The sequence below is a fragment of the Salvelinus alpinus genome, chromosome 10, assembly GCF_045679555.1.
Source record: "Salvelinus alpinus chromosome 10, SLU_Salpinus.1, whole genome shotgun sequence".
Lineage (NCBI taxonomy): Eukaryota > Metazoa > Chordata > Actinopteri > Salmoniformes > Salmonidae > Salvelinus > Salvelinus alpinus.
The window spans coordinates 66,862,846-66,887,366 of record NC_092095.1 but is presented as its reverse complement, the minus strand read 5'-3'; the positions used below and the strand labels follow the sequence as shown (position 1 = coordinate 66,887,366).

At 43.2% G+C, this 24,521-nt stretch overlaps 1 protein-coding gene across 3 annotated transcripts; it reads left to right on the top strand.

The window, feature by feature from the left end:
- On the top strand, positions 1 to 23,064 carry cacnb4b (calcium channel, voltage-dependent, beta 4b subunit). 3 transcript variants are annotated; one of them, XM_071330583.1, is made up of 14 exons: positions 1 to 260; positions 2,940 to 3,023; positions 8,303 to 8,485; positions 8,852 to 8,974; positions 11,245 to 11,372; positions 11,979 to 12,055; positions 12,915 to 12,934; positions 13,537 to 13,617; positions 15,041 to 15,099; positions 15,322 to 15,431; positions 17,072 to 17,223; positions 17,675 to 17,770; positions 19,289 to 19,474; positions 19,675 to 23,064. In XM_071330583.1, the coding sequence occupies exons 1-14, from the start codon at positions 195 to 197 to the stop codon at positions 19,948 to 19,950; spliced, it is 1,641 nt and encodes a 546-aa protein (XP_071186684.1). In that variant the 5' UTR covers positions 1 to 194; the 3' UTR covers positions 19,951 to 23,064. The 3 variants fall into 3 exon arrangements, with proteins under 3 accessions (XP_071186684.1, XP_071186685.1, XP_071186687.1); XM_071330584.1 differs by lacking the exon at positions 11,979 to 12,055 and having other exon boundaries at positions 7 to 260; positions 12,916 to 12,934; positions 19,289 to 19,475; positions 19,673 to 23,064; XM_071330586.1 differs by lacking the exons at positions 1 to 260; positions 2,940 to 3,023 and adding an exon at positions 4,841 to 5,439.
- Positions 23,065 to 24,521: the final 1,457 nt, after the last annotated feature.

The following is a 24,521-nucleotide window of genomic DNA, read 5'->3' as shown; positions in this document are numbered from 1 at the left end:
CAGTTGCAGACAGTGCGCGCGCGCCGTGAGCACCTGTCACAAGGTAAAAAGCAGGACAGACGTGTTGTTCGACAAGTACCAGAGGATATTGCAGGGGCTTGAAGCTGGAGCAAGTACACCACACTCCACCACACTTCCACTGGGCTGGGCCAGAGAGGCAGCAACCACCCATTTGGACCGATGTTCTGGCCGAAATGCAGTCTCGACACATCTACATTCGGAATAAGATCGGCGAGGGCATCCAAGCGACCAGCTTTCAGGTAGGTCACACCAACGGGAGAAGATAGACAGTTACTGTAACTATTCTCCTCAAACAGTTTTGTTTTCAAGCAAAGCAACTTTGGCACTTTTTGAATTCCTTGTTTTACTACACACCGTGCCTCATGCTGTTTTGGAATGTTTTATCATACAATCTCAACATTTAGTGTCTAGGCTACTGAATGTTGTTTTAAATCAAAGAAGAGTGTCCAAAATATCCTAGCTTCACCTAGTAATTACTAGACTAAGTAATACATGTGCTATAAGTCACATTTGGGAAGATGTTTAGCAGACAGCATGCCCTTTTTTTTTGCTGGTTTTATGAAACATGTAACGTGTTATTTCCTCCCCTAGCCTATGTGATTTCTAACCAAGTGTTTTCACCTAATTATGGCCACACCGCAGCAAGATGCAATACAAGACAAAGGGACACCCAGTGACTAACGTGACCCAGTTAAGATGGCCCTATTTGGTGTAGATTCATGGGAAAAGTAGGTTCTGATATTTTAATAGTGCCATTGCTACTAACTCTGGAGACTTAGCCATAAGTGGAGCAAATCACTGCTAGATAATTAACCTGCCCCTTAGAGGTTCAGGATAGGCCTATATTTGGCCCTTTTAGAGACTTGCTAATGAAAGTCGGAAACAGTGAAAGTCTTCATTATAGATAGGGTTGAACATTTCCATAAATCTTCCCAAAATCCTCAGGTTTTTCATAAATCCTGGTTGGAGGTTTTTGGATTTCCTGCATATTCCCTCCTGATTCCAGGAATGTTCCAACCAGGATTTTGGGGAAAACCTGGGGATTTAGGGAAAGTTGCCAGAATTTTGCAACCCTTATAGATCATTATGTTTCCTTGAATTTCAATGTTATTGTGGACATATTACTAGCCTACATAACATTACTAGTACTACTACAGATCTACAGTAAGTTACATCTCTCCTATGTTGGGATGACATTGGCTGGCTAGAGACAGAGTGGGGGGTTGTGATTGGGGGGTTGTAATTGGCCTGTAGGTGTCATGTTGCCGCCAGTGTCATGTCTGCCCTATGGGGGGCGATGTCACCGGGCTGCTCTGACAGTTTTCACACTGAGACCCCCCTGCCCCATGCACTCACACACACACCCACAACACGTGCACGGCACACATTTGCGCGCGCGCGCGCGCGCACACACACACACACACACACACACACACACACACACACACACACACACACACACACACACACACACACACACACAGTCTTCCATAGGCTGACAGGATCACAGAGGACAAATGCGACAGGAATCTCCTGACATCAATATATAGAATAGATAGATTTTCAACATTGCCTGCTCCCAAGCATTCTCACTACTTAGAAAAACGTAATATTGTAGAGCTTCCCTCATCAATCAATCAATCAAATGTATTTATAAAGCCCTTTTTACATCAGCAGATGTCACAAAGTGCTATACAGAAACCGAGCCTAAAACCCCAAACAGCAACCAATGCAGATGTAGAAGCACGGTGGCTAGGGAAAACTCCCTAGAAAGGCAGGAACCTAGGAAGAAACCTAGAGAGGAACCAGGCTCTGAGGGGTGGCCAGTCCTCTTCTGGCTGTGCCGGGTAGCGATTAAAACAGTACATGGCCATTAAGGCCAGATTGTTCTACAAGATGTTCAAACGTTCATAGATGACGAGCAGGGTCAAATAATAATCACAGTGGTTGTAGAGGGTGCAACAGGTCAGTAAATCAGGAGTAAATGTCACTTGGCTTTTCATAGCCAGGCATTCAGAGGTTGAAACGGCAGGTGCGGTAGAGCGAGAGAGTTGAAAACAGCAGGTCTGGGACAATGTAGCACGTCCGGTGAACAGGTCAGGGTTCGATAGCCGCAGGCAGAACAGTTGAAACTGGAGCAGCAGCATGACCAGGTGGACTGGGGACAGCAAGGAGTCATCATGCCAGGTAGTCCTGAGGCATGGTCCTATGTCGCTAACGTTAGCCATGTGACTGAGTGCTAGCTAGCTACCAACCAGAACATTAAGCTATCCAAGACCAACAACACAAAGAAATGGAATATAAATCTAGAAGTAGTGAGTGGAGATAAAAACGGACTACTAAACAAGTTAAATGTCTTACCTGTGATGAAATGTTATCGACACACATAGCTACGTGTAGTCTACTTGGACACTGGGTCTCCACAATTTCCCACTCTTCCACAGTGAATAGCCTGAAGCCACAGAGGTCTTCTCGCAAGCTCGTTTTCCATACATGGGAGCATTGCAAACCATAGGTCAGGATTTTTGACCTGGTTACTTGTACATTGAACACCACAGCAGCTCTTCAGATTGTTTTGTTATTTCTGTATAACAACTTATGACTAAGTTGACTCTTTTACATTGGGGGTCAATGGGAAATAATGTTTTCCCCAATTTGTGGTCATGGTTGAGGGGAATTCATTCTTATGACATGAATACTGACTCGGAGTACACATACCAAGTTATAGAATAGAACAGAATAGAATAGAACTATGGAATATAGTAAGATGTAACATGGAAAGCAATTCCATCAGCAACTGCTGTGTACTGTACCATTATGTATTGTTGTTTTTTTCTGTTCATGTTTCTGTTGTTCTCTAGCTTGATTCCCCTTGAGAAGGACTTGGTTGGTTGTGCTGTTTGTCTGATCCCACACAGGTGAACCGAGGGACCTACTCCAGGCGAAGCCGATTGAAGAGGTCTGATGGCAGCACCACCTCCACTAGCTTCATCCTCAGACAGGTAGGGCTCCGGGGTTTCCCCTCGGGACAGATCTAGGATCAGCTTCCCCTCCTCCAATTCTAACCTTTACCATTAGTGGGGGAAATGCAAAACTGACTGAAGATCAGCGTAAAGGGGCAACTTCACCCTATACCACAGGTAGGCTGGGATGGGTTAAATTCCAGAAAGATGTTCCATTCCCTGTGTCCTCGTTTTCTACCTATTCACAGATCTGATAGGACTGGATAGGTGAAAGCAATATGGCGGAAACTAGCTGGAGTTATTGCTAGCTTACACCTAGCCATGTCTTCTCGGATCTGTGATGGGGAGTGACCAAGGGCATAGGGGAGTGGACAACTTTCTGGAATGAAACACAACTTTCTGGGATGAGAACCCACACTGACAGAGAGACAGATTCAGTCACAAACAGACACACAAACACAAGGACACACTTCTTGGAAGCATCTGAGTAGTGCTTTTACATCGTCCAGTTGAATTGAACCATGAATTGATCCTTGAGACATACTACAGCAGGCAGTTAACATCTAACCAGGATGAGGGGACAGCCAGAGAACAGTCACTCGGAAATCAGTCAACCGTTCAGTCATCCATATGTTGCTGACCTGGGGAAACCAAACAAATCACCTTCATTGTGGAGCCCCAGGACAGATCCTTCTAGAGCAGGGTTGGGCGACTCCAGTCCTCCAGGGCCTGATTGGTGTCACACTTCTTCTCCTTCCCTAGCAAACACAGCTGATTAATCAAATGTCATTCTCAACTGAAGATCATGATTAGGTGATTATTGGAGTCAGGTGTGTTAGCTGGGGCTGGAGCAAAACTGTGACACCAATCAGGCCCTCGAGGACTGGAATTTCCCACCCCTGTTCTAGAGAGATAGAGAGCAACAGAGTATGCAGGTTGTTTCTCCAACCCCACTCTAACATAGCTGATTCAGCTAATCAAGGAGCTGATGAGCTGCTGATTAGTACAATGATGTTTCATCAAGGCTGGAGCAAAAGCTTACTGTGCCTATCTCTCTAGGAGGAGGGTTGTCCAGCACTCATAATTTTGTTATTATTTCATGAACCTATTATGCAGATACACTTACATATATTTTTATAATATAAATACTGTACAAAATATATCTACAGGCCAATGTCTTTATTTCAACTATTTCTACTAGTGTGTCTTTCCATAAGAAGGTCCAGTAGGTTTTATGAAACTGCTATTTTCTTATTTGTCTTTTGCCCCTTGTTTATTTTAGAAACGGATACACTTAAATAAGCATCAACATGATAATGTAACTATCAGAATGAAAGCTTACAATTATAACATGCAATACATTGTGGTACAGCAAACCATTTTGGACTAAGTCAATTATATATAGCCTATACACTGGAAGAGAGAGAGAGAGAGAGATGGATAGAAAGAAAGAAGAAGGGAGAGAGAGAGAGATGGATAGAAAGAAAGAAGAAGGGAGAGAGAGAGAGATAGATAGAGAGAAAGAGATAGATGGATAGAGAGAAGAGGGGAGAGAGAAAGATGAGGGGAGAGAGAAAGATGGATGATAGAGAGAAAGAGGGGAGAGAGAGATGGATTGATGGATGGATGGATAGAGAGAAAGAGAAGGGGACAGAGAGAGATGGATTGATAGAGAGAGAGAAATATATGGATAGAGAGAAAGAGAGGAGGGGACAAAGAGAGATGGACAGAACGAGATAGATGGATAGAGAGAAAGAGGGGAGAGAGATAGAAAGATGGGTAGAGAGAGAAAGAGGAGGGGACAGAGAGAGAGAGAATGATGCTGCTGTCATCCCCCTCTTCCTATACTCCCTCAGTCAAGGAGAGAGTGCGTGTGCGTCCAAGCTGAGTGGAGGGCAGCACAGCCAATCGGCTTGCTGCACAGCCAATCGACTTGCTGCACATTGGCTTTGTCATCGGGTGCTGATATTGAGGAAGGATTCTCTATGCTGCTCCGTTCGGTGTGTTTGGAAGGGCTGATGAAATGCCAGGATTGGGCTGCCTCTAGGGAGAGCCTCTCTGCCTTATAATGTGAGCCAGTAGCATCCAGGCTCAGGCTAACGCACAACCATCGACCAAGCAGGCCTAGGGGAAACCAAGCAGGCCTAGGCGAAACCAAGCAGGCCTAGGGGAAACCAAAGAGGCTGGCTCTGCTACTGCTACTACCCCTTCTCCTCTTCCAGCCGAAAAAGGAGGGATTTATTTTTTACCGTCATCCCCCCATCCATCCCGTGTTCTGTGGTGGCTCCCCCCTCCTCCTCCTCCTCCGCCTGCTCCCCCTCCTCCACTACAGCCTCCTCCTCCGCTCTCTCGTTTTTTCCCCCTCTTCCTTTTATTCTTCTAGAGGTGCTTTTGGAAATAGCAGACCTCCATGTATGACAATTTGTACCTGCATGGATTTGAAGACTCGGAGGCGGTGAGTGGTGGGGGGGTTTAGCTTCAGATCGTGTGTGTGTGTGTGTTTGAGTGTGTGTGTGTTTGAGCGTGTGTGTGTGTGTTTGTCGATGGAGGTGGCTCAGCTGTGGTGCACACACAAACACAGGGCTTACTGTAGGTAAGCTGACGGTCTCATGCTGTAGATAGAATGATCGTGGTCTCCGCTGGGGGGGGGGGGGTGACTGGGGTGGGTTTCACTGTAAGGAGAAGACAGCGTCAAATGTGTGTGTGTGTGTGTTTGTGTGTGTGTGTGCGCACAGTCGTGAGAGTGTAATTAGTGATGATGTGTATAAGAATAAGTAGCAATATGTGTCTGTCAGCGTCAGCCCAATGCATCTGAATAGCTGCATCATATGATATGTGCTGATGATAGCTATACAATGTACACTGTAGCCATCCATTTAATGCACAGCAGACGTAGGAGCACAAAGATGGAGATAGCATTATATAGCGAGAGAAGAGCAGTGTGTAAATGCTAATTCCTTTCCCCCAGAGGGCCGTTTCGCTCCCTGCGTGAGGTTATGATTGTATAATGTATCCTCATATCACAGCCTCTCCAATTGTAGGGTATAGCCCTGCTGCATTTACTGCCTTTGTTTAAAGGGCCAAAGCTTCTATTTTTACACCCGGCAACAGCAGTGTGTTGTATTTCTGCTGCTGAGGACAGAGAGGAGCGTGCGTTGTGATGTCATATACTGGAGTCAGATAGACATGAGTCACATGTCAGTGCTCCGTTGGAAGCCCGGCAGTCATACAATATGGCCGCGAAGAGATTCTGTACCCCAAAATGCACCCATCTAACTACTCATATACCCCGTTATCCATTTTTTTATATATCGGCTGATCAGCAACCGGCTATAATTATTTATTAAGATACATAATGAATATATATAAAGGAATATAGTATTTGTCGAGGGGGGCGTGAGAATAAATGTTTACAAAAACACTAGAAGAGCTGGGTGGTAGTATGTGTGTGTGTGTGGGGGGGGGGGGGGGGGGGGGATGTTCTAACAGGGTGTTCTTATAATATTCTGTATGTCAGTTGGGTGCTTGTGAGTGCTTCAAAAATAGCACACCGTTATAAGACAAGAGTGTGAAAACAGGGAGCTTTTACTATTAATAACAGAAATACTTTTAACAAGAGCAGTGCAGGTTGATTTGTGTCATGTGTTTGTGTCATAAAGGTTACACCCGGTAAAAACAAAAACATTTCATGATTGTGATTAATAATTAGGCTCATAGTACTTTTATCACAGAACCTTAATGTGATCGAGGAATTTATATCAGCATCTGTTTCTTAATAGCATTGACTCAAGGTGCAATTTATTTTTTCCCCCAGAGCAATCACTTATCTTTCTAAATAAGCAAACCTCCTCGTTTTTTGTTTCCCAGACCTGGCATTTTGTGATTGGCCCACACAATTCAATAAAGCCCGTGCTGAAGTAAGCCCAAGAAATAGCTTGTCTGTTGTAAAAAGTGCTGTACTATGACTAGCGTCTGTGGATTTTTAGCAGACTGCGAGACTTTCTACGTTCCTAAAGTGATATTGACACACATACACAGGCACTCAGGTAGCACACATACACACACACACACACACACACACACAGTTTTTTCCCTGACTTGAGTTAACGTTGTTCCCCAATTCCCCATCTTTAGTAGAGTCACTCTCTGTGGCTTGGGGCAGTACTTTAACTCACGCTCCAGACATGTCACAGCCAACCTTCATGGACAGTTTGCCTAGTGGTTAGAGCGTTGGGTTTCGGTTGCTGGATCAAATCTCTGAGCTGACAAGGTAAAAATCTGTCGTTCTCCCCTCTAACCCATTGTTCCCCGGGTGCCGCAGACGTGGATGTCGATTATGGCAGCCCCCCGCACCTCTCTGATTCAGAAGGGTTGGGTTAAATGCGGAAGACACATTTCAATTGAATGCATTCAGTTGTACAACTGACTAGGTATCCCCCCTTTCCCTTCCTGGTCAGTCTGGCTACCTACGGGCCACTGTGTTCACATATGAGCGTAACCGGTGGTAATGTGTAACCAACCGGTGGTAATGTGGAAATGTGTAACCGGTGGTAATCAAACATCTGGGCAATCAAGTCTCAGGCAGTGCTACCTCATCACAAGACTGTGATTCTATGCATGCTCTTCCTGGTACAATAGTGCCCCCAAGATAATTAAAAATAAACTGCAGACATCTCAGAATATATTAGTCAGGATTATTCTGAAACTTCCAGCACGTACTCATCTTGACCATTCCCACTTTGAAGGCCTCAGATAGGTCAAAGTAGAGGAGAGAGTCTCTCAGATTAAAGTGGGTCTCGTACATAAGCTTGTCCACAGACCAACAGTATTGTCCCCAGGTACCTATGTAACTACTTTAACTTGGTCCGGGATAACTGTAACTATTCCACTAGAAGGAGTGAAACTGACGTTGTTTTTTTATTTATTTAATAGTGGTATTAAATAGTGGTATTTAATAGTGGTATTAAATAGTGGTATTTGTAATCAGCTGCCATTCTTTGAAATAGTCTTCCAAATCATTTGAAACTTATAACCTCCATAGGCAGTTTCAAGTTCTCACTGAAAGAAGTCTCAAAAGTGAGTGGTAAGACTATAGTACGTGGGTGAGAAGAGTAGAAAATGCCCCCCCCAAAATAAATTCAATCAATCAATGAATCAATCAATTCCAAATCACCTCTGTTTAGTAAGATAAACTGGATACAGTTACGTCTTGCTACAACCTCCTCCACCTGTTGACGGCCTGGTGACGGTGACGCTGGCTGTGTGATCATAGTGACAGCTGCTGTCTTCCTGTCTGTCCCTGTCCTGTTTTATTGCAGGGCTCAGCTGATTCCTACACAAGCAGACCATCGGACTCGGATGTCTCTCTGGAGGAGGAGCGGGAGGTGCCGGGGCAGGTCCAGGGCCAGAGCCCGAGCCAAGGGGGCCCGGGGACCCAGGCCCCGGTCCAGACCCGAGAGCAGAAGGAGCAGCAGGCCACCGTGCAGCTGGAGAGAGCCAAGGTGAGACCCAGAGAGAGAAATACCTCATTAGGTTGTGTTCAGTAGGGATAAAACGTTTTTAAAAGTGTTAAGTGAAATATGAGGGTAGTACCTGGACTTGTGCAGCAAGAAGACTACTATGTAAAGGATGGCAGAAGGGTTATGCCACAATTGGCAAAGCACCAGATGTAAGCATCTGTTATAGCATCTGTTATACTTATTGTATGACATTTGCTTATAAATGATTTGTGAAGCATCCATGTATGCATTATAAATAGTTTATGAAGGCTTTATTTAGCCTTGTAAGTCATAGTTCATTCATGTTAACTTAAGTTCATACTGTGCGGCTCTCTGACTGACCCTCTTGTCCCTATCTCTCTCCCAAAGGCTAAAGCCGTGGCCTTTGCTGTGAAGACCAACGTCAGCTACTGTGGAGCATTGGACGAGGACGTGCCGGTGCCAGCAACTGCCATCTCATTCGATGCTAAGGACTTCCTTCACATAAAGGAGGTAATGTTTTTAAAGGCGAGGTAATGTTTTTAGAGGCAAGGTTGAACTGTGGCACACAATCAACCAGATTTTGATTAAATACATTTGTGAAATACTTTTCAATGTCAAATGATTTAGGTCGGAGTGTGTAGTTTTCGGACTATACCATTGTACCAGACAAACTAGATTAAGCATAGCAATCAGTATCAACGGAGGTTACCGAGGGGAGGACGGCTCATAATAATTGCCGGAACGGAGCCATTTGAATGGCATAAAACACCTGGAAACCATGTGTTTGATGTATTTGATACCATACCTCTCATTTCACTCCAGCCATTATCACGAGCCCTTCCTCCTCAATTAAGGTGCCACCAACCTCCTGAATTTGATATGTATTTGACCCAGGGCCGTTATCAACCACTATTACAACAGTGTCGTGACTTGACTTTAACATTAATCTGATGACATTTATCTAATTACCTAACTATGTTTAATTGTTATCCGATGAAATTAGTAATGTAACAATTAACTCATTAGGATCTGGGGCACCACGAGAGCGGTTCTTTAAAGAGTTACCTTCTCCCGAATTAAACTCTAAAGGTCTTTACCTATCACATCTATAAACAGTCAACTTATTAATCATAACCTCGTATCATATCATCATTCTGAACAGTCGTAACCTCCTTGCATCTGCAAAAACCCCAGCCTAACTTATGATTCAGTACTACACAAATTGGTTTAATTATTTATTTACTAGCTAATTAAATGAGAACACAGGATAAACATGCACACTTTGCATCGATTATTGACTGGAAACCTAATACGTTCAAAACAGGTCCCTAGCGGAATGAGAACAACGTGGCTGCTTGTTACAAAAGAAATGGAGGGAGAGGGGGGGGACAGAGACACTTAACATTGGTACTTTCAGAAACTACTCTCACTTACAGTAACCATATACTTTGCACATGAACCGCCACCCGCTTGGTTTGCCGGATCTCTCGGTGGACAGGGTCGCCTTGCAAAAGGAGTTGGGCTTTTCGTGGCAGGCTTGTAAGGCTCTGATTGTCCAAAAGGGTTCCAACAAGTGTTCTACTGTTGTTCTTCTCTGTAGTTGTCTGGTATCAGGTGACTTGTCCTGTAGTCCTGCGCAGAACTACACCGTTTATTTTCCTTCCATCAGCTCTTGAAGATGCTTCTTTGAAGATAGGCTAGCCAGCCATGTCGATGGCTCCCATTGGGGTGATATGAGAGTAGCATAATATGATGGTTGGAGCAGAGTAGTATAATGGTCCTACTTAAATTCGCTTTCGAAGATACTTTACTTAGAACAGCTAATCAGCCGTACCAGTGATTGTCCGGGAGGGGACTATCGTCTCTACCTCGTGTTGAGATTCACAGTTCAAACCACTTTAAACGTAAAGCTGCAGCTTGATGCTTTTCTGGTCTAGTATGTTCATTTATACAGTTTGTTCGAAAGGGGCGGTTCCGTCATGTTGACACACTCAGACTACACTCGGGGGCATGACTTGTCACTTGTACAAAGTTATGTAAAACAATGATCTCTTATAGCTTCTTGAATCACATCCCTCTCTTAAAACATAAACACTTATAATTGTTCATATTACATGCACAATGCATAGTATGGAAACTTACTTGTAGTGGATATACTTTCCAAGTTACAGTATTTCCTTTATAACATTTTGAATGACATCACAAAATAACAAACAAAATGACATTAGTGTTCTATAGATCACCTCTGACCATTCCCCACGTTCTATGTTATAAATATTGTTCCAGTAGTTGCTTTTGAACATGTTAGAGTTTCAGCGGGGAAAAAGGTCTGTTGAGACAAAGCACAACCCTATGGTGAATTTGGAGAGGGAGACCTGAATCTTCTCCCCTTGATTTACAACAGGACTTGAGTTGTTAATCTCGTCTAGTTATTTCCTACCCCCCTCTGCGGGTGAGAGGGGGTCTGTGGACAGTCTCGTGGACAGTCATGACAACAGCAAGGCATATACACTGAATTTCGTACCTGTGTTCTGAAACACACTCACTGTCTGTTCAAACTAGATAAAACTGCTTATTTCCTTATGTTCATGTCATTTTGGCTGCATTTAGACAGGCAGCCCAATTCTGATCTTTTCTTCCACTAATTGTCTTTTGACCAATCACATCAGATCTTTTTCAGAACTGATCTGATTGGTAATTAGTGAAAAAAATATCAGAATTGGACTGCCTGTCTAAACGCACTGAAACTAATTTTTCAACCACACCTCCAACCCATCCAGAAGTTCAACAACGACTGGTGGATTGGCCGGCTGGTCAAGGAGGGCTGTGAGATCGGCTTCATCCCCAGTCCCCTAAAGCTAGAGAACATCCGCATCCAGCAGGAACAGAAGAGAGGGCGAGTCCAAGGGTAAGGCAGCCCATCACCTGTCCTCTCTCGCTCAGTCCAGAGACCTATAGGCTTGTTACCCAGGGAAGGGGGTTATGAAGGGGCCAGCAGTGCTATTCAAAGTTTAGTAAAACTGATTCGGTTATGACAAATTAGTCAAATTAGTACAACTAATTTGGTTATAAATGTGCTTATGATGCGTTATAAAGAGGTTATTCATAGGAAGTGTTACAGATAATTTAGAATAATTACATTTCTCTGCATCCATATCCAGAATAGAACAATCTAAATATTTATAAGGTCTCTGACCTTAATAATCAGTAATGCTTTGGCTCTTCTAGCGACCTAGCTGCTCTGTCTGTTTAATCGCTCTGGAAGTGCCCGTCACCAGTGGTTTGTCTCGTGTGCGTACTAGCCTTCAGAGCCATTCGCTGCACTAGGCCTGTTCAGTTTTAACACTAATTCAGCGTAATGAGAGGACTAGACTTGGGATGAGTTGAGAGGCTCACCTCGAGTCGTTCATTCACCCTATAAGGCCTGGATTCTGCATTTAGAACCCCGTCGCCGTTCACCACATTAATTCTGTGATTCTTGTGTTTCTTTTTATCCCCCTCTTGTCTTTTCCAGTAAGTCTGGAGGCAATTCTTCCTCAAGTGTAGAGGATGAGGTGTCCGCCTCGATCAGACCCCTCATCTCCTCTGCAGGTGAGAGCCTCTTAGACATGATGGGGGGACGTTGTCCGCCCCTACTGGCCCTCTGCTAGGTTAGAGAAGAACTAGAAAACTTTGTCAAGGCAAACGTAAGGCAACGTGAGACGTAGAGCAAGAATTGCTTAGTGTTTAAGCCTTCCCATGTCTCTCCATAGAACCTAAGATAAATGATTCCCAGCGGGCAAAACTGGTTGCAACAACATCATTGTGACGTCTTTTTGTGACATCATGGTCAAGTTGTATTATGGTTGTAAAAGGATGTTTTTCTGGACGTCTTTTTAGCAATCAGAGAAAGACGTCTTTAACTGGTTGTAATCTGAACAGATATCAACCAAAGTATGAACGTTTACAACCAGAATATGATGTCAATGTAACATTGGTTGTAATCCAGTTATCAGACTTCTCAACAACAAGAAAACCAGTTTACAACCAGAATATGATGCCGTTATAACATTCCATACCAACTTTTGCCTGCTGGGTTGTGGATCCATAGTGTGTATATATATATAGTGTATTCTCCCATCCTCTTCCTCCAGTTGAGGACTGCAGGCGCTCTGAGACTTGGCTTACCACAGGGTGAACCCATCCACAAGACTTTGACCCCCCTGAACTTCAGTCATGTGACTTTGTGAATATGCCTCATAGGATATTAGGATCATGTTTATATGTTGTTTGATGATGAATCTAAAGGGTATATGTTTATTTTGTGTGTCAGTTATAATCCTCGGTTGAAAATGTATTTACTGTAAATTCCCCAAATGAAGTACAGGATCATCAGGTCTCTGATCTGACAAGTTATGGTGACACAATACAATACAAGACATTGACAATTCTGTTTGGTTTTACTTCACAGGAAAGCAGAAACAAAAAGTGGTAAGTGGGTGATGGTAATACCAAACTGTCTCAATCAACTATAGCTGTCTACATTACAATAGTACAGTTCACATCCTACATCCCATCTAACTTCCCATCTAACTTCCCATCTAACTTCCCATCTAACTTCCCATCTAACATCCCATTTAACATCCCATCCTACATCCCATCTAACATCCCATCCTACATCCCTTCTAACATCCCATCCTACATCCCTTCTAACATCTCATCCTACCCTTCTAACATCCCATCTAACATTCCACTCACTGACTTGCCTAGTTAAATAAAGGTAAAGAAAAACAAACATTTGAAATAGATTTGAGTCAGATTGTGCTGTCCCAATGATCCATACATCCCATACTGTGGTGTGCATCTATCCCATTTTATTACTGTGGGAAAATCTCAATAGCATTTCCTTGACTCCTCGCGTCCTCTCTCCTCATCTCATTCTCAAAACCCATTGGATGAGAAGGTAAAAGGTCCCTCCCCTCTGACTTCTCATCCAATGAGTTTTGAGTAGAGGCGAGGGTTCCAGGAAATGCAATTGAGATTCTCTCAATGTGTCCCCCTGCTCCACTGATTCCTTTGTTACTCTGTTACAGACTGAACACGTCCCCCCTTACGACGTGGTGCCATCCATGAGGCCTGTGGTGCTGGTGGGGCCCTCCCTCAAGGGCTATGAGGTAAGCAGCAGCAGCGGCGGCCATCGAGTCACATGATCATCCTCTGACTCCTCCCACGGGGCCCATCCTAGAGCTCCCATTGGTGGAATGACATTAACAGTGCATCATGTTAAATGATTGTTGTTGCGGCTGTCATGATCACATCTCATTGAGAGAAGATCTCCTTATGGCTGGATGATGTTTCTATTGACTTCATGTTTATAATCATTCATGTTTATATGCAGGCAATGTTTTTCTAATGTTGTGTTGACACAGGCCTGTTAGAGCTCTACTAGAGTCTATATTTAGGCTGCTGAGTGAGGTGCTTTGTTGATGTTTTTTCTAGTCATTCTCAGAACACCATAGTACAGGGAGTTTCTTTCCTCTCCTCCCCTCTCTCTCTCGCTCTCTCTCTCCCTCCTTGCATGGAGGGAACACAATCAGTCGCCTCATCCCATAGTGTGCTCTGTTGCCACGGTAACAACCTTCTGGGTGAAAACGCGTCAGCATCAGAAGTAGAGCAACGTTTGAAAATCTGAAAGAGAAGAGAATAGAAAGGAGAAGAGAGTGGAGAGGAGAGTAGAGAAAGGAAAGAAGGGAGAGAAGAGAGAAGAGAGAGAATAGAGAGTAGAGGAGAGAGAAGAGAGGCGAGAGAGGAGAGATAGCGAGTAGAGAGGAGAACCCCTGGAAGCAGCATCACTGTGTGTCTAGACTAGATTGCTGTTAAACCAGCCACTAAAGGATCTTTGTATAGGCCACCATCCTTACTGGCAGGCCTCTGACCAGTTCCATGATACCATTTAACTTCAGTCATTTCAGGAGATCCATTTTAGACTGAAATTAGTCTATTGTTGACTATGAGAATTTTCCATTGCATTTCAGTAACATAATATGAATCTATCTAGTGAGTTGACTGATAGTGACTTGCCTAGTTAAATAAAAAAAAATATATAATGGAATTGACACCAAATCCTGCTTTACTATTGCACTCATCCAGTAGAAGTTGTAGTTGTTTAGTATCAGGGTAGAACTCTATTAAATAAAATAGCATGTTTGATATGATTTTCAGTATCCCCCTATCAAATGACTGAATATCAGAACTACTAGAATAGAATTGTTAGAATGATAAATGGTTTGTTGCACGTAGGCTGTCGTCATGGGACATCTTAGCACCATGTGCTCTGGCCAGGAGGAACACCCAGTTGATAAATTATTTCCCAGGAAGTTTGCTTAATGTCATGCTGTTAGAGTTAAATGTTCTCTTTTTGAACCGTACTCTCTTTCTCTCTCTCTCTGTCTTTCTCTGTCTCTCTCTCTGTCTCTCTTTCTGTCTCTCTCTCTCTCTGTCTCTCTCTCTCTGTCTTCACTCTGTCTCTCTCTCTCTCTCCCTCACTCTCTCTCTCTCTTCACTATTTCTCCTCTTTTGGCTTCTCTTTCTCCACAGGTGACGGATATGATGCAGAAAGCACTCTTTGACTTCCTCAAGCATAGATTTGACGGCAGGTAAAATGAAAGCGTGCTCTTCCTTTCTTTTTTTATTTTGTCTGTTTATTTTTGAACTTGGTTCCACTCAAATGACATTGACTTATGAAGTCCTACCAGACAGATTGGCCTCGAAATTCACATGGAATAGATCTTCAGTAAAGGAGTGTCTGTCTGCAAAATAAGGTTTACAGTATTTAACCACCGAATGCCTAAATTGGTGTCTTTGTTTGACCATTTCAGGATATCTATCACACGAGTCACAGCAGATATATCATTAGCCAAGAGGTCTGTTCTGAATAACCCCAGTAAGCGGGCCATCATCGAGAGATCAAACACCAGGTCCAGTTTAGGTATGTACCTCCATAATGTATTCATCTATTTTACTGTAGGAGTCTTTTGAGTTTGCCTTGTGTATCGAAGACGGTTGCCTACTCTTCTCTGTAGCTAGCATCTCTATGAGACCTGGCTAAAGAAGAATGATTTAGCTTGATTGAGCTTGGAATCAATGGAATAGTCCCAAAAGTGCAAACTCTGCCCATCTGGCTCTCCAGACAGGCTGAATCAAATGCTCAAAGTATTCATTGGCTACGTTCCAGTGTCCATACTAGACACCACTTGAATGAATCAATGTATTAGGAATGCAATGAAGGAATGGGAGTCAGTGTGTACCGTTTGTTTACGTATATATAGTGTACTAGGCTGACTGTTTTCAGTGTGTACCGTTTGTTTACGTATATATAGTGTACTGGGCTGACTGTTTTCAGTGTGTACCGTTTGTTTACGTATATATAGTGTACTGGGCTGACTGTTTTCAGTGTGTACCGTTTGTTTACGTATATATAGTGTACTAGGCTGACTGTTTTCAGTGTGTACCGTTTGTTTACGTATATATAGTGTACTGGGCTGACTGTTTTCACTGTGTACCGTTTGTTTACCTATATATAGTGTACTAGGCTGACTGTTTTCAGTGTGTACCGTTTGTTTACGTATATATAGTGTACTAGGCTGACTGTTTTCAGTGTGTACCGTTTGTTTACGTATATATAGTGTACTGAGCTGACTGTTTTCACTGTGTACCGTTTGTTTACCTATATATAGTGTACTAGGCTGACTGTTTTCAGTATGCACCGTTTGTTTACGTATATATAGTGTACTGGGCTGACTGTTTTCAGTGTGTACCGTTTGTTTACGTATATATAGTGTACTAGGCTGACTGTTTTCAGTGTGTACCGTTTGTTTACGTATATATAGTGTACTGGGCTGACTGTTTTCAGTGTGTACCGTTTGTTTACGTATATATAGTGTACTGGGCTGACTGTTTTCAGTGTGTACCGTTTGTTTACGTATATATAGTGTACTGAGCTGACTGTTTTCAATGTGTACCGTTTGTTTACGTATATATAGTGTACTAGGCTGACTGTTTTCACTGTGTACCGTTTGTTTACGTATATATAGTGTACTGAGCTGACTGTTTTCAATGTGTACCGTTTGTTTACGTATATATAGTGTACTGAGCTGACTGTTTTCAGTGTGTACCGTTTGTTTACGTATATATAGTGTACTGAGCTGACTGTTTTCAATGTGTACCGTTTGTTTACGTATATATAGTGTACTGAGCTGACTGTTTTCAATGTGTACCGTTTGTTTACGTATATATAGTGTACTAGGCTGACTGTTTTCACTGTGTACCGTTTGTTTACCTATATATAGTGTACTAGGCTGACTGTTTTCAGTGTGTACCGTTTGTTTACGTATATATAGTGTACTGGGCTGACTGTTTTCAGTGTGTACCGTTTGTTTACGTATATATAGTGTACTGAGCTGACTGTTTTCAATGTGTACCGTTTGTTTACGTATATATAGTGTACTAGGCTGACTGTTTTCACTGTGTAGGATTCTTGTACGGTGATGCCGAAGTAAAGTGTCCATCCTGAATGGACAATAAAGTTGTATTCTAAAGTCTTGTGTTGTTTCCATCCCGTTCCCCAAGCGGAGGTGCAGAGTGAGATAGAGAGGATCTTTGAGCTGGCCAGGTCCCTACAGCTGGTGATCCTGGACGCAGACACCATCAATCACCCAGCCCAGCTGCTCAAGACCTCGTTGGCTCCCATCATCGTCCATGTCAAGGTCTCCTCGCCCAAGGTAGGGACTGGAGGGTCATGTGATTTGAAACACATCCATGTCTACTATAGGTAATAATACTATTATATGACCAGGAACATCATCTAAAACAACTCACAGAACTGTCAACATTGTCAATTATACAGTACGCTATAACCTATTGAGCCACTGGGACCACCTTCTTTTGAAAATGAATGTCAACATGCTTAGACACTGATTGGTTTATCAGTGGAGGGCTTTTAGAGTTATACATGTGTATTGTTATCAGACAAATACACTTTAATCTATCTAACAGATTATTACTTTATTTTAAATGATTCTATTTGACCGGTTTACCTGGTTAAAGATGTGAAAAGCAGTGTTCCCGTAAAAAACGTGTGTGAATATAACATTACATTAGAAAAGAGCAGGACCATTTGAACAGAGGTCTGACACTATCTAACACATATTTAAATGTCTTCCCACCGTCTAGGTTCTGCAGAGGCTGGTCAAGTCCAGAGGGAAGTCCCAGAGCAAGCATCTGAACGTACAGCTGGTGGCAGCTGATAAACTAGCCCAGTGTCCTCCGGTGAGTGACTCTCTAACAGCACACTGTCTCTTTAATCTACACCAGCCAGCATACTGTCTCTTTAATCTACACCAAACAGCATATTGTCTTTTTAATCTACACCACCCAGCCTACTGTCTCTTTAATCTACACCACCCAGCATATTGTCTCTTTAATCTACACCACCCAGCATATTGTCTCTTTAATCTACACCACCCAGCCTACTGTCTCTTTAATCTACACCACCCAGCATACTGTCTCTTTAATCTACACCCCCCAGCATATTGTCTCTTTAATCTACACCCCCCAGCATATTGTCTCTTTAATCTACACCACCCACCATATTGTCTCTTTAATCTACACCCCCCAGCATATTGTCTCTTTAATCTACACCACCCAGCATATTGTCTCTTTAATCTACACCACCCAGCCTACTGTCTCTTTAATCTACACCACCCAGCATACTGTCTCTTTAATCTACACCACCCAGCATATTGTCTCTTTAATCTACACCCCCCAGCATATTGTCTCTTTAATCTACACCACCCAGCATATTGTCTCTTTAATCTACACCCCCCAGCATATTGTCTCTTTAATCTACACCCCCCAGCATATTGTCTCTTTAATCTACACCACCCAGCATATTGTGTCTTTAATCTACACCACCCACCATATTATCTCTTTAATCTACACCACCCAGCATATTATCTCTTTAATCTACACCACCCAGCATATTGTCTCTTTAATCTACACCCCCCAGCATATTGTCTCTTTAATCTACACCCCCCAGCATATTGTCTCTTTAATCTACACCACCCAGCATACTGTCTCTTTAATCTACACCACCCACCATATTGTCTCTTTAATCTACACCACCCATTGCTCCTTTTCAAGGTGTCTTCTTTCTACATTAACCTCCAACAATGTCTCCCTAGGTTTGCTTGAGGTTGATTCAAGACAGGGCCATTGAAAAGGTCTATTAACAATCAAGTGACAAATTACAATATTCAGTTTGTGTGACTGACCGGGGTTTGAACCCAGGTTTTCTGTGAAGCACAAGACAGCCTAGGTATTAGTTTAGGGAGCTAACAAGTCAGCTCAGCTCTAATGCCACGTTACTCACCTGTTTCACCAAACCCTCTCTCTCTCACTCCTGCTCTATCTCCCTCTCTCCTCCCTCTCTCTCTCTCTCTCTCACTCCCGCTCTATCTCCCTCTCTCCTCCCCCTCTCTCTCTCCCTCTCTCTCTCTCTCTCTCTCTGTCCCACTTTCTCACTCACTCACTCTCTCTCTCTCTCTCTCTCTATATCTCCCTCTCTCCTCCCTCTCTCTCTCTCTCTCTCTCTCCCTCTCTCCTCCCCCTCTCTCTCTCTCTCTGTCCCACTTGCTCACTCTCACTCTCTTCTCCCTCTCTCTCTCTCTCTCTGTCCCACTTTCTCACTCACTCACTCTCACTCTCTTTCTCCCTCTCTCTCTCTCTGTCCCACTTTCTCACTCACTCACTCTCTTTCTCTCTCTCTCTCTTCACCCCCTCTAATAGGAGATGTTTGACATCATCCTGGATGAGAACCAGTTGGAGGATGCGTGTGAACACTTAGCTGAGTATCTGGAGGCCTACTGGAAGGCCACCCACACCTCCATGGCCACGCCGCTCAACCCCCTGCTGGGACGCAACCTGGGCCCCACCGCCCTCACTCCTTACCCCACCACCATCTCTGGACTGCAGGTTGGTCATAAACAGATAGCTACAGCGCTATGGGGTTAAAGCGACATTACACTCCAAAATCAAAGTTTGTCCAAAAATGTTGAGTTTGGAGTGTGATGTCATTTTAAGGGGAGACAGTTAATCTAAGTTAGATGAGTTGATTAGTGCCCCGTGTAACATACAGAAATGTAACAAAAAGGGGTTGTTTGTGTGTGTATGAGGTGAACCAGCAGACTCAAAGAATGAGACAACACAGCAACCACACGGGAGACCACTCCACGCCCAACGAGCGTCGCAACCTGATGACCGCCGACGAGAACTACCACAACGAGCGGGCGCACAAGGGACGCAACCGCATGTCGTCGGGCTCGCAGCACAGCCGAGACCAAGACCCGTACCACCAGGACTACCAGGACCCCTACCAAGACTCCTACAAGCCCCACCGCAACCGCTCCTCCCCGGGCAGCTACAGCCACGACTCCCGGCACAGGCTTTGAGCCCGAATGACGTCCCAGCTTCACAACCCTTATAGGCCTCAAGTCAACTCTCTGGTGGCAACAGAGTCAAAATGGTTCCCGTTCAAAATATTGTGTCAAATTCTGTTGTTTTCGATTATTTGTTTTACTTCAGGCGTTAGATGAGGAGTAGTCCCGCCCCCCTGAACAAAATCTCCAATCACCTCTCTTTCCCATTCTGTCTTGCCTGTGCACTGGCAGGGACCCCTGTTAAGCAATGATGAGGAAGGATGAGGAAGAAGGACATGATGCTAATGCTACATAACTGAGTTAATACAACTCATATGACTGAGTTGCTTTTCCTCACAAGGGGACTTTCCTAGTTCCTGTGTTTCCCACACAGAGAGATGGGTTGAAGAGGAAAGCAGTAAGAGATATTGTGGGCTCAGAATTGTGTACCCACAATCCCCCCCCATGAGTCGCCATAGCAAGTGGTGGAGTCACTGCTGAAAGCTGGTAGTCTTACCAAGAGCCCCCAGACCGTTCAGTTGTTTGCATGCTGACTGAGAGAGTTTCGCTAGTATCGTCAATATATTCACTTACAGTACATGTCTGTTGTCATGAGGAGTTGTATACTTAGACCTGCCCCACCATGACTGGCAGTGGTCTTTTTCCAGACCTCAACTGATTGCTGAGAGGAGCATGTGGAGTATTTGGTTGTTTTGTTAACAAGTGCTTTCACATGTCAGATACTGTATGTGCCATTTGAACACCTGTCTAGCTTGGCCTTTCTTCGGCAACAGTCGATACTTTGCATATCTCAGTATTTTTCGCTACTCTGATTCGGTTGTGTCAGACTCATAGAGGTATTATAACAAGAAGCAGGGGTGTCAAACAATCAGAGTTCGCCTCATCTCTGGCCAGCCTCGTGATTGGTTGACCGTCCATGCTGCTTCCTGTGTTTCTCTCTGGCCAGCCTCGTGATTGGTTGACCGTCAATGCTACTTCCTGTGTTTCTCTCTGGCCAGCCTCGTGATTGGACGACCGTCCATGCTGCTCCACTAACGTTGGATTGTGTCTTCCCAGGGTCCTTTGCATCATGATCATTGATTCTCTGTGTAGCTGGCATGTTTTCCCTGACTTGAAAAAGTAATGCTCCCTTTGGTAGTAATATCCCTGTGTAAAATAGAGGGTGTTTAAGGAGGGAGAGCACACATTGGTGCAAAATAGGTGCAGTCTAATTACTTGAGTGCGTCATCTGAACTTTTTGTGGGTATTTAAATACATGAACATGGAAATGGAAGAAATTAATTGGTCAGTTTATTTCTAGCAACAATTTTTCTTCAGTAATTGTGGGTTTTTTGAGTTTTCGATGAGATGAGAAGCATGCAGTTGTACCCAAGGGGGTTCGGTGACTAGTTGCATTGGCTCACCGATCCAATGCCTAGGCTTTAGTTTAGTGGACTAATACACACTTCTGGCGTGCAGGAGGCCCGGGTTCGAACCCGGTCGGTCACAGAGACACAACCACCCTCCAGGTTTTCCCTGCGGTGGATAGGTCATCTAAACTGGAGCTTTGACCAAGATGGAGATGGTGGTCCCTCCCTGTGCATCCTGGGAGAGGGAGTTCTTGGGGCAGCGTATTCTGAGGCATTGTTAGAGAGATGTGCAGAGTTAACTTGTTATAGCTAGCTGTGTTTTAGTGTAATTCCCTCCAATAGAGTCGATGTACTGCAGTGACATTTGTAGCACCCTCAGCAGGTGGTGCCTTAACATTCTAAAACAATTAAGAACCTCTGAAACGATAGGATCTTAATTATGATTTAGCTCCAGCTGTCTGGTTAGGGCACTGACTGGCTGTTTTCAGAGAGCCAGTTGATTTCCTTGCCCATATCTATGTCTCTTATGCTAGTTTGTTCACTGACTGAAAACAATAGACTGCAAAACGAAGAAGAAGAAAAAAGAATACAAGTACATCTGCTGTTGTTTATGAGCATGCTTCTCTGTCATATTGTGATTCAGGCCAAACTGAGTGTTGGCTGATTGAATGGGGAGTTACTCACTGTTCATTAAAAACCAGAACCAAGAACCAGAACTAAGATTCAGCTCTGTTGCTTGAGACAATCAGAGGGATTTTCTAGCCCATTGACCTCTGTCCCACCAGAGTCCCAGACCAGTCTGTGAGGGTTTGGTAACTGAAGGTTGGGTTACTGCTACTGTGTGTAGCATGTCGTATCCCTTTTGAAACATTGGGGATCTCCTTTTCTATTAACAATTAATTAACTGAATTCCAATAGATTTTCTGAATTGACTTGAAAATTTAAATTTACCACAACTCTTTTTCCTGTGAATGCCCTGGAAAGAAAACATTTGTTCTTTGAATGGTGTAGATATAATTTCTAAAGGTCTCTGTTACTGATCTGAAAAAAAGCACGTGTCCTGTACTCTTCTTTTGTCTTCTTGTAAGAAATTAAGAGGCTACATTTTTGCCTCTAAATTAAGTTGAATTACAATTCTCATTATTTGATTAAATAACATGGGTTTAAACTCGACCCGGCCATTAAAACAGTTAAATGTTTTTTTCTTTGGTAAAAATGTACAAAAAATAAGAAAAAGTCAAAAATGTATCTCAATATAGGAAAAAGTAAAAGATACATATTTGCTGGTGATTATTTTTATAATAAATACATACATGTACATAATGTCTTTGAGAGATGCTATTTGCTGTATACTTGCATTCTCATTAAAAACTACGATCCTCGACGGGACAACTTGGAACAACAAACGTTTCAGTATACAAAAATGTCAGTATACAAAAGTTTCAGTAATGTGCAATACAAAAAGCATGCTGTTTTAAAATGAGGAAATTCCATGTACTATGCAACCGTGTACATCGCTTCATGCTGTGACTAATTCTCCAACTGTCCTTTTCCAAGCAGCTTCATCAGAACTCTTAAGGACATTTTGTGTTGATACTTTTTGTGGAAGACGAACAACTCAACGGCTAATGCGGTATTGCATGCATAATGTACCCTTTTAATTTATTAAAACGAATGAAAAGAAAATCATGTGAAATGCGAGATGATTGTGTCAAAGGCGAAGCTAGAAGTAACTTAAAAGTTTTCTTTTACAAAATAAAAGTCGTTCTACAACAACTGTCTCAGGTAACTTTTTTATCATGTATTATCTATATAGGCTTTTATTATTTTTTATCAATATTTTACGTAGCAACATGTACCTACCAAATAGAATCTCCTTCTGGTTCTGTGGTACCTACAATGAGGAATGCCACACTTAAAAGGCCCCTGTTGTTTACAATGATAATGTTGTGCAGTACACGAATCAACCACACAGTGGCCCTGTCTAGTAATAAGAGAGTATATCAAGTCTCATTTCAGTCTCTTGCCCTGGCATAGCCTGGTGGAAACAGACCGATTACTGCACTCACCAATCTCATTCACTTCACGTATTATCACCAATTAAAAGATGATTGATATATGAAGTGAAATAGAAAGGTGAACGGCGTGATCAGGGTGGTTCCACCAGGCTAACCCTGTCATAGGCTACCGCTCCGGTAAATCCATGTGTTATCTTCACAGAGGAAAAGGTCTGATCCAGAGCTGATCCAACTCAAGATCCAGTAAATATAGTACAGGACAACATTCATCTGATTTTAATCTGATTTATTTTGGACTGAGCTGTCAATGATATCCAGAGATCTGAGCTATCAATGATATCCAGAGATCTGAGCTGTCAATGATATCCAGAGATCTGAGCTGTCAATGATATCCAGAGATCTGAGCTGTCAATGATATCCAGAGATCTGAGCTGTCAATGATATCCAGAGATCTGAGCTGTCAATGATATCCAGAGACTGAGCTGTCAATGATATCCAGAGATCTGAGCTGTCAATGATATCCAGAGATCTGAGCTGTCAATGATATCCAGAGATCTGAGCTGTCAATGATATCCAGAGATCTGAGCTGTCAATGATATCCAGAGATCTGAGCTGTCAATGATATCCAGAGATCTGAGCTGTCAATGATATCCAGAGACTGAGCTGTCAATGATATCCAGAGATCTGAGCTGTCAATGATATCCAGAGATCTGAGCTGTCAATGATATCCAGAGATCTGAGCTGTCAATGATATCCAGAGATCTGAGCTGTCAATGATATCCAGAGATCTGAGCTGTCAATGATATCCAGAGATCTGAGCTGTCAATGATATCCAGAGATCTGAGCTGTCAATGATATCCAGAGATCTGAGCTGTCAATGATATCCAGAGATCTGCTGTGCTTGTGGGTTTGACAGACAAAGAGGGAGTCATGCAGAAAGGATCCTTACAGAGAGGAACATTATGTTGAACTATGGGGGTTTGTCTTTGGATGCATCCATTTATTGCCCACCTACATGTGTGTGTGTGTGTGTCTGTGTGTCTGTGTGTCTGTGTGTGTGTCTGTGTCTGTCTGTCTGTGAGCATGTGTGCATGTGAAACCCTGTACAGTTTTCTATAACAGTCCCTTTCAGAGTATGTGCAGAACTCGTTAGCTGCCTGAAGCAGGTTGATTATGTAACTGGAGAGTGAGGACAGAGACACAGCAATGAGATAGC